Source organism: Camelus ferus, chromosome 1 (genome assembly GCF_009834535.1).
Source record: "Camelus ferus isolate YT-003-E chromosome 1, BCGSAC_Cfer_1.0, whole genome shotgun sequence".
NCBI lineage: Eukaryota > Metazoa > Chordata > Mammalia > Artiodactyla > Camelidae > Camelus > Camelus ferus.
In genome coordinates this window covers 8,059,413-8,069,754 of record NC_045696.1, presented here as the reverse complement: position 1 = coordinate 8,069,754, position 10,342 = coordinate 8,059,413, and the positions used below count along the sequence as shown (strand labels likewise).

Sequence of the window (10,342 nt, the reverse complement as noted above, 5' to 3'; positions counted from 1 at the left end):
GACTGCATAAATTGTCTTTTTAAAATTCTATGCAACAAAAGTCTTCATAAGCAAAGTAAAAGACAAATGGCAAACAGAAAAATATTTGAGACATATTACAAAGGGCTAATTTCTTCAGTACTGAAAGATCTATCAAAAGTAATAGAGAAGTGGGCAAAAGATGGGGGGAGGGACAAATTGGGAGTTTCAGATTAACTTATATAAAATAGATAACCAAAAAGGCCCTACTATATAGCACAGGGAACCATATTCAAGATCTTGTAATCACCTATATTGGAAAAGAACCTGAAAAAGAATAATTTACATATATATATATACACACACACTTATAACTGAATCACTTTGCTGTACACTTGAAACACTGTAAATCAACTATACTTCAATCTTTTTAAATGAAAAAAAGTATTAGATACAGGGATTAGCAGCATATTAAAAAAAAGTGGGCAAAAATATAAACAGGGAGTTCACACACACAGACACACACACAAACAATTGGGTTTTACAAACGTAAAAAGATACCTAAACTTACAATATGAGAAAAAAGTTTAAATTGCTCTGAGAGATTATTCACTGACCATTTCGGCAGATATCAGTGATAGCAGGAAATCAGGACTTCCCCTACACTGCTATAGGAAATAGAGATCGGTACAAGCTCTTTGGAGAAAATTGGACAGTTTCTACCAAAAGTAAAAAAAGTGGCTGTAATTTTGATCCCACAATTCTACTTCCGGAAATTTATCTGCTATACATGCATATGTGTAAAATGACTTACATACAAGTTATTGATTGTAAATATTATTGATAATAGCAAAAAGTTTGGAGACAACCTCAGTATTCATCAGTAGGAGACTGGCTAAATAGACTACAGCAATATAATGAAGTGTCATGAAGTTGTAAAACAATGTGAGGAAGCTTTTCATGTACAGCTATCGAAGGATCTCTGGGATACACTGTTTCATGTAAGTCAAGATACATAACTGTATAGGTTTGTGAAAGCAACCAGATTTCACATTGTGTTTAATTTCAATCAGAGATTTTTATTTTGTGGGACCAATGTTCTAACTCTTCTATGGAAATTTAAAATTTTTCTTTTTCTGTCTTAGTCATTTCGGGCTGCTAAAATAAAAACACCATCGATAGATTGGGTGACCTAAACAATAAATATTTATTTCTCACAGTTCTGTTAGCAGGGAAGTCCAAGATAAAAGCACCTTCCTGGTTCTTCCTGCCATGTCCTTACATAGCAGAAGGGTTGAGAGACCTCTGTAGGTCTCTGTTACGAGGACACCAATCCCATTCATGAGGGAGCCACCCTCTAGACCTAATCACCTTCCCAAAGCCCCCCCACCTCTAAATACCACCCCCTTGTGGGTTAGGATGTCAACATACGAATTTTGAGGGGAGACAAACATTCCGTACACAGCACCCCCCCAAAAGAAGATAGTTTTTACTATAAAAAACATATCAAACTCAGCTTTGACATTTTTAAAAATAAAGATTTCCAAATCAGCTTGCGTTTATATTACACAAGCACCAGAGGGAAACAGCAGAGTATTTATGTTCCTGGAAAAGCCCCATTTATACTATCTGGTTTAAGTTAGCCTGTACACATTCACCTCATATTTCTTACATATGAGTAAGCCTTGACAACGTAAAATTCCACAGTGTGCACAATTAGGTTAAAAAAAAAATTAGAGCCTGGGAGGCAAGAATTTGTAGGTACAGTTAAGTATTTGCTTCTACACGAATAGATGGTTGTCTATTTCTATTGCTGCTCTAACAAATTACAACAATTTAATGTCTTAAAACTGCAGAAATGTATTCTCTTCCAGTTCTGGAGACCAGATGTCTGAAATGAGCTGAAACCAAGGTGTCTGCTGGGGATCATTCCCTCTGGAAACTCTAAGGGCTCTAGAATAGTTTCCTTGCCTTTTTCAGCTTCTGGAGCTGCATTCCTGGCATCCTTTGGCTCATGGCCCTTCGCCATTTTCAAAACCAGCAGCATCATAGCATCTTCAAGTCTCTAGAGAGATGCTTCCATGGCTACATAGCCTCCTGTGGCCAAACCTCCCTCCTCCTATGTCTTATATTATAAAGACATTTGTGATTGCATCTATGGCCCACCCGGATAATCCAGGCTAATCTCATCTCAAAATCAACGTTGTTCTTAGAAACAATGAAAAGTACATATATGTAAATTTTAAAAATATGTGCAGTGTATTGTATATATGTATTTACATGCAATACATTGTATATGTGCAGTCAAATTGTAACAATTCTACCTAATAAAACTGAAAAATGAAAAAAAATCAACATTGCTAAACATCACATAGCTAAGAAGTGAAGAAGTTGGATTTAGGCACAGATAGACATTGCACTATACTATTAAATTAAAAGTCTATTCTTTTTTTTTTTTTTTGACAAAGCACTCGCTAATTGAGACTCACCAGACTGATTTCGTAACTCACTAATGAGCCATAACTTATTTAATAAACAGCCACCAGACTGTAAATTCCACAAGAGTGGCAACCTCTATTTTACTCATCACTGCATCCTTAGAGCCCTCACTTTGACAGACACAAAGTAGGCTGTCAATAAACAGTTGATGAAAGAGCCTCTTACATAGCAATACAGTCTTACAGCTGGAGGAAACTAAGAAATTACCCAGTCCAGAGCATTGCAAACGGCATTAACTAACACTCTTACTTAGATGATTCACATTATGTCATTGGCCCTGTGGACAAAGAATGTCCCTGCCATATCAGTAAACAAAGGATGCTGCAGCCATCAAGTCATCAGCCACTGGCGCCCCCCTCACCGCAATGTGCACCTTGAGAGGATTCAGGAGGAAGAAAACCAGGATACTGGCCCTAGGGAGTTAAGGTGCTCATCAAAAGTGCTTTCAATGAGCCTAGATTCTTGCATCTTCCCATATACAGAAAAGCACTAAATTCATTAACTTGAGATGTCTTTAATTAACAGTAACCTTTTGATGTTCTGATTACTTGATTTTTTTGCAAAAACTTGTATATATGCTGGCTCCTCCCTTACGTCTTAGGAGCAGTCCCTCAGAGCTACCTCCGTATGTCCGCTGAATAAAACGTAATTCTCAACCTTGAGGTTGTACACTTTTTTCCAGTCAACAACTCAACAGTCAGTGGTAAGGGTGACAACAGAACAGAGGTTTTTGCTTTGTTTTGTTTACATTTCCTCATTCATTTATTCAAAATTATTTGGGCACATATAAACCTCAAATTGAAATAATTAGATAAAACAAAAATGCAAGTTGCAGAGAAGGTCTAGTTCCATATTGTAAATAATATTTAGCTTATAGTAAATCTACGGTAATGTACACCAAATTGTTTATATGTTTTGGTAAAGGGATTGGGATAAATTTTATGTTTTATATTTCTGTATTATTTGAATTTTTACAAAATGTATTACTTTTACAATTACAAAAATGCAATGGATATTTTTTAACCTTTTAATTCTTTAGCTGCAGTACCTGACAGCCTTTGACTTACTCATTTCTGTATCCTACTAACATAGCCCAACGCCCAGCTCAAAGTTGACACTGAGTAAATGTACATGACTCAATAAATTGCATGCAAGGACGGACTCTATCAGGACGAAGGATGGTAATTTTCAGGGTAAACCCCAAAAGTACAAAGTCTTCAATTCATTAATAAGGTTTCAAATCATGCTGACAATGGTGGGCATGTGATGGCTTTTTCAATGTAATTCAGGTCCAACCAGGTCAAGCACCCTGAGTGCACCTTTTTGGGTCACCAACGCCTGTGGCACCAAACTCCAGACCCTCAAGCTGCAAAAAGAAAATAAAAAGATTTGGTATTGCTAAGAGAGCTCTCCAAAATGGAGTCAGAGGCCATTGAGGAAGTTTGACTTATACATGACTCAGCCCAGATAGAATCTGACCTTTTGACCACTTATCGTCTAACACAGGCATCCAGAACATCTGTGCAATGTTCCAGAAATTACAGATACTTATCAAGCCCCTACACTAAATAACTCGTGAGAGTCTAGCCCTTAAGGACAAATATTTCCTTTTTGTATCAGAGTCAATTATAATTCGTGCAAGACAACTTTAACAACCTTGTGGGTTTTGCCTTTATAATCCCCTGACTCTTTCCCTTCCCTGAACATTCTTTCTATTTCGTTGGAACCTCTGTGTCCCTATTGCAATTCCCAATACCCGAAAGAAGCTCTTTGCTCTTTAAAGCCTCAGTACTGGTTACTACTTGACAAAGCCTCCAGACCCAGTTAATGCAGCAACCCGTTTGCCCCTGCTGCGCCTCGCGCATGCGCCCTATCCCTCAGGGACGGGAGGTTCCAGCCTAGCTCTCCCGCTGTCCTAAAGCCCGGGGGGAATTTACCTTCCCTATACTCCCAATTCCACTGCGCCGAGAGGCGGAAGTAAGTGGGCGGGGCCACCCGCGCGCCCCGCCCCGGAAGTGGGCGGAACACAGAGGGCTCCACTGCGATACCCCGCCGCCTCCCAGTCGAATTGCGGCTGAGGCCGGTCCTGGCTTTGTAGCTCGCTCAAGATGGCGGCGCAGCCACCCAGCGGGATCCGCCTCAGCGCGGTGAGCAGCCGCGAGGGGTGGAGCGGGCCGTGTCCCATGAGGGCGGGCAGGCGGGCAAGCGAGGGGGGGCCGGCAGTGGGCGGTGGCGACTCGTCGGCCCGGAGCGGCGGCTTGGGCCGTGGCGGGGCCGGGGGAGGCGGCGGCCATCTCTCTCCCGACGGCGAAGCGACTGGGCGGCTGGCAGAGCTGGGCCGGGCGGCGCGGGCCGGGCTGAGTTTCCTTTCCCCGCGTTAGGTTTCTGTTTTGCCTCTGCGGTTTCGGGGCGGGCCGGGGCCACGGCCCCTCCTCCTGGCTCTCTTGACTGCCCCGCAGCTGTCGTCCGAGGGCGAGGCCTCGGCGGCCGGCCCGTCCACCCCTCGGACCGCGGGGCCCCTGACCCTAGCGGGCCTGCAGATCTGCGGGGCGTCCCGGAGCGGGAGAGAGGGCTTCTCTGCGGTCAGAAATTCCCAGCAGCCTTGACCTCCTGGCGGTGGGACGGGGTAAAGCTAGATGGGACTAGTCTTCCTGTTTCTTGTAAATTCCTGCCGCTTCCCTCCAGTTAAGCCCAAATCTCGAGGTCACCGAACTCTCCTATTTCGCCTCTTGTCTCTTGGTCTCGTGTTTGTTCCGGAGCGTCTCGGGTTCCTAGAAATCCTTCAGCATGTTTTGTATCTTTGAATCTTCAGTGCGAGGGAGCGGTCACACTCCGTGAATCAAAATTTTCTCACCCTGAAATGTGGGCGTGGCCTCTCTACCTGATTGTGCTTAGAAAGTTGGCGTTGTTATGCAGAAACTTGCATCTCCTCTTGAGGAGAACTCCTGCCTAGGAATGGCTGCACCAGTCTCATTAAGTTTATCATGCCGAATGGTAGTACTGTTACTTTAAAAATGGTGCTTTGCCCTTTTACTTTAATTCGTTCAGCCAGATTCCTACCAACACCTGGTATCATCAGATTTTAACGTTTTTCCTGGTGAGTGTGACATGGTATCTGGGTTTACTTTACATTTACTTTACTTTGTGGAGTTGAAAGTTTTTCATATTTCACCCTTTTTGGTTTTGGATTTTTAAAAAATTACTTCATATCCTTTGCCCATTTTTCTGTTTCCTTTGGAGGGGACTTGATCTATGAATGTTCTTCACATATTCGGAATAAAGGCTCTTTGGTTACGTAACTGGTTTATTGAATGAGATAGTTAATACGTAGATGGAATACTGAGAGCAACTTTATTCTTTCTTACCACGGGCTTTAAACATTATTTGCTAACTCACTGGGGTGAATCTGAGCAGATTCTAACGCTTTCCATTTAGCCTCAGGTAGTGTTAAATCTGACCTTAACTACTTTGAAAGCTCTTACTCGGTTTAAAGCCTGCTCCTTCTCAGATTGGGCCAAATTCTGTCCCAGAAAACTGGTGAGGAAAAGGAGTGAACTTATTTTTTTTCCTTGCTGTTTCTGCAGTTGGATTCTCTTCTCCCTTCCCCAGCTCTTCCCAAGTTGCCGTCTCTGTCTCTTCAAGACTGAGAAAACAAAGGGAGCAAGGATAAGGGTCAAGATAGTTTTAAGAGACTAGTGTTGTTAGCTGGCTCTCTGGGTGTAGCAGCTGTCTATGTGCTATATCTGTCTTTTGTGAGTAATATGGGCTTTTTGGAATCTTATTGACAGAAATCTCCCATCTGCAGTTTATGGACTGGCATTTCCACTGGTCTTTTGCTTTAGGACAGGAGTTGGCAAACTACAGTTTATGGGCCAAATCCAACCTGCCACCTGTTTTTGTATGGCACACTATCCTTAAATGGTTGGGGGGAAAACAAATCAAAGAAAAGTATTTCGTAACGTGAAAATTCTGTGACATAGATATTTCAGTTCCCATAAATAAAGTTTCTTTGAATAAAGGCATGTTCGTTCCTTTGTTGTAGCACTCAAATGCTTGCATTAGGAGAGGACCTAGGAATTAATGAGCTTATGCATTTGTCAAAAGCCCTAGAACCTAAGGCACAAAAGGTGAACCACAATGTATGCAAATTTTAAAAAATCATTAGGAAGTCTGCGGATCCCGGAAAGGAACACAGAGTGACAGAAACTTAAATTTTTGTTTTTTGCCTCCATCTTTCTAAGTAAAATTCTGATACTGTCTTGCTGTTTCACAGAAATCCTGCTGTAGATTTAGCTGACACATACACTCTTCACCTCCTCTCAGCCTTCTAATGTGTATGTCACTTTTTTTTGGTTGAATTACTATATGATTGGTTAACACTCTTCACATTATTCACAAATGAGCCAACCAGAACTATGGTTGCATTTTCTTTGCTATATAGCTTTTTGTTTTCCCTGAAGTTACTAATCAATTTGTATTTTGTTTAGTTTTTCTCTGTACTGATCACTATTTCATCCAAACTTTCAGAGAACTGGAAAATCTTTTCCAGGTGTATTTAAGCACACCCAATATTTTGTCAGTTTGGTTGGCTCAGTTGTAATTTGGGGACTTCCCTTTATCATTTTTGGAGGGAAGTTTCCTTCCCCTTTTTGTTCTGTCTCCATTCCACCACATATTCCGCTTTTGGGGGTTACTCCTTTGGCAGGCAACAATAAATTAGTGACTTGAGAGTGTGGGTTATGGAACCCTCCCTGGATTCAGATTCTGACTGACAACTGGATGTGTGACCTAAAGGATGAGAGTAACAGTCTTACCACCTAAGGGGTTGTTTTAAAAATTAAACCAGCAGATACATTTAAAGGTCTTATAAAGGTCCTGTGTGTGCCATAAGCACACAGTAAATATTTGCTGTTTTTGTTACTGGCAGCAGTGAATCCTTTCTGTTTTTCCAAAAACAGGTATAGCGTTCTAAGAACAGAGTTCATGGGAAGTATATTCTTACGTCTTTTCTTGGGAATATGTTTATGCTGCCCTTGCTCTTTCCTTACATATAATTTGGCTGGCTTGTAATTCTAGATTAGGAATGATTTCTCTCAGGATGTTAACGGCATGCTTGATTGTTTAATAGAGTGCTATGCTTTGTACTGGTGCTTAGGCTGGAAAATCAAGTCCTTAATATCTGGAGATTTTTCTTTTTTATTTGACAAAAATTTTCCCTCTATTTTTCTGTTCTCATTTGTTTCCTGTTTTCCTTCCCATTGCTTTTTCTTTTCTTTTCTGGGAGATATCTCCACTTGATCCCCTAGCTTTCTCTTATATATTTTATTATTGTAAACACTGTCTTATTCTCTGAATGTCTTTTTAAAATCTCTCTCAACAAAATATTTGTTCTTACCACTGGGCATATTAATCATAGTATTTTTGAAGTGTCTTTTGCTCATTGCATTGCCTCTATTTATGTTCTTTTCACTGTGTGTTGTTTTTGATTCTAATTTTACACATTCTCAAGTGTTTGGAGGTGAATAGATTTCTGCTTGTATTTCCAAGCGAGACACTAAATGTTGACCGAAAGATGTTCATACATGGGTACAGTTAGTTCTTTGGTGGGCGTCAGTGTTGGGTGATTAGGGGGAAAAAGCCAGCTGTTGTTGGGGCACCCTGTGGCAGTATCTGTTGACCCTAAAGAATGGAAGTGCTAGACTGTAAAATGAGTATGTTTGAAGTAACTTAAAACTTTTAAAGTAAATTTTTTAAAGTGGTGGAGGGTTGGAGGAAGCTATTCAGAATGGCCTGACACTGTTGTAAAAGAACCAAATAGAAATTTTAGAAATTCAGTTTTCCAGAGATGAATTCTACCTCTAGTCTCCTGCCATGGCATATATAAACCTGGCTGCTAGTTCTGGAAGCTCAGCAGAGGAAAGGAGATAGGAATATCACATTGTTCAGTTTGCTGACTTCGTTTTTATTTGTTTATTATTGTGATAAAATACACATAACATAAAGTTTACCATCATGATCATTTTTAAGTGTGCAGTTCAGTAGTGTTAAGTACATTGACACTGTTGTACAGCCAATCTCCAGAACTCTTCATCTTGCAAAATTAAAACTTGGTACCCATTAAAAAATAACTCTCCATTCCCCCTTCCCCCAGCTCCTAGCAGCCACCATTTAACCTTTTGTGAATTTGACTACTCTAGGTATATCATATAAGTGGAATTGTATGTTATTTGTCTTTCTTGATTGACATATTTCACTTAGCATAGTGTCCTCAAGGTTCATTCATATTGTAGCATGTGTCAAATTTTTCTTCCTTTTTAAGGCTGAATAATATTCCACCATATGAATACACCACATTTTGTTTATCTATCCAACACAAGTATCCATCAGTGGACGTTTGTGTTGCTTCCACTTTTGTCTATTATGAATAATGCTGCAATGAACATGGGTGTGCAAACGTCTCTTCAAGACTTGCTTTCAGTTCTTTTCAGTATATAAACAGTATATAACCAGAAGTAGACTTGTTGAATCATATGGTAATTCTATATTTAATTTTTTGAGGAGCCTCTGTATTGTTTTCCACAGTACCTACACATTTATATTCCCTCAAAGGATGCACAGGAGTTCAGTTTCTCCACAGTTTCCCTAACACTTGTTATTTTCTGGTTTTGTTGTTGTGTTTTTGTTTTTTCGGTTTTTTAAATAATAGCCATCCCATTGAGTGTGATTTGGTATCTCATTGTAGTTTTGGTTTTCATTTCCCTAATGATTAGAGATGTTGAGCATCTTTGGAGAAATATCTATCCAAAGTCTTTGCCCATTTTTTAATCGGGTTGTAGTCTTGTTGTTGAGTTGTAGTTCTTTGTATATTTGGCATATTAGCCCCTTATCAGATACTTGATTTGCAGATTTTTTCCCCATTATTCTGTAAGTTGCCTTTTCACTCTGTAGATTGTGTCCTCTGATACACAGAAGTTTTAGATTTTGGTACAGTTCAATTTATTTATTTTTTCTTTTGTGTCTTGTGCTTTTGGTGTCATATTCAAGAAATTTGCCAAATCCAGTATAATGAAACTTTTCCCCTATGTTTTCTTCTGAGAGTTTTGTGGTTTGAGCTCTTATGTTTAGGTCTTTGATTCATTTTTGAGTTAGTTTTTTTGTTTATGGTATAGGGTATAGGGTAAGTGTACAGCTTCATTCTTTTTTATAAATACCCAGTTTTCCCAGCACTATGTGTTGAAAAGACTATCTTTCCCTTATTGAATGTCATTCCACCCTTGTGAAAAACCATTTGACCATGTATGAGAGGGTTTGTTTCTGGACTATTTGCTGAGTTGCTTTTAACCCACCTGCTTTCAGTTGTCTCTGAGTCCGCTGCCATCAGTTTCTCCAGAGAACTTCAGTCTTAACATGGTTTGCTGAGGGTAGCTGAGGGTAAAAGATGAGTCTGGAGAATCTTAACTGCTTCTTTCAGAGACTTTCAGTCTGTCTGTTTTCATGTAACTTTTAGTACCTTTGACTTCAAAGGTATAAAAGTCTGGGGTTGCCAACGTTCCTGGCCTGCTTGTTGGTTTTCCCATGTCCTACAGGCTTTGAATTTAGCTCTTTCCAGGCTAATAAATCAGTTATCACGGGTCTGTGCTTTCCAGTTTCTGAACTACTAAGTTTGTCTACTGTTATTACTCACTTCTTTGATTCTTTTGGTTCTTTTGGGTTTATACCTCTTTTCCCATCATTGTAGAGTGGTTTCAGGAGGGAGTAGAGGTACACTCCATGTGTTCAGGTTTTCATGTTTATAAAGTTTTATATTTAAATGATTTTTTAAAATTTGTAACTATGTGTTGAGTCTAAAAGTTCTGTTGATTCTTTAAAATAACTGTGTGGCCTT

The 10,342-nt window shown here is 39.9% G+C and overlaps 1 protein-coding gene and 1 long non-coding RNA gene across 4 annotated transcripts in view; one reads left to right on the top strand and one right to left on the bottom strand.

Annotated features, from left to right (window-relative positions):
* Positions 1 to 1,146: 1,146 nt before the first annotated feature.
* On the bottom strand, positions 1,147 to 4,536 carry LOC116660263. The gene is made up of 2 exons (XR_004315703.1): positions 4,395 to 4,536; positions 1,147 to 3,823 (listed from the first exon to the last, which is right to left on the bottom strand). It is a non-coding gene; the product is annotated as an uncharacterized LOC116660263 (long non-coding RNA).
* Positions 4,479 to 10,342, top strand: part of MORC3 (MORC family CW-type zinc finger 3) — a 38,673-nt gene continuing 32,809 nt past the window's right edge. Inside the window, exon 1 of one of the 3 annotated variants that reach the window (XM_032469014.1) lies at positions 4,479 to 4,604. In XM_032469014.1, the coding sequence (XP_032324905.1) occupies positions 4,566 to 4,604 (39 nt within the window). In that variant the 5' untranslated portion in view covers positions 4,479 to 4,565. Of the gene's footprint in view, positions 4,605 to 5,064; positions 5,084 to 5,300; positions 5,555 to 10,342 lie in introns of those variants that run through there. The other 2 variants (XM_006187477.3, XM_014561638.2) reach the window with 2 other exon arrangements.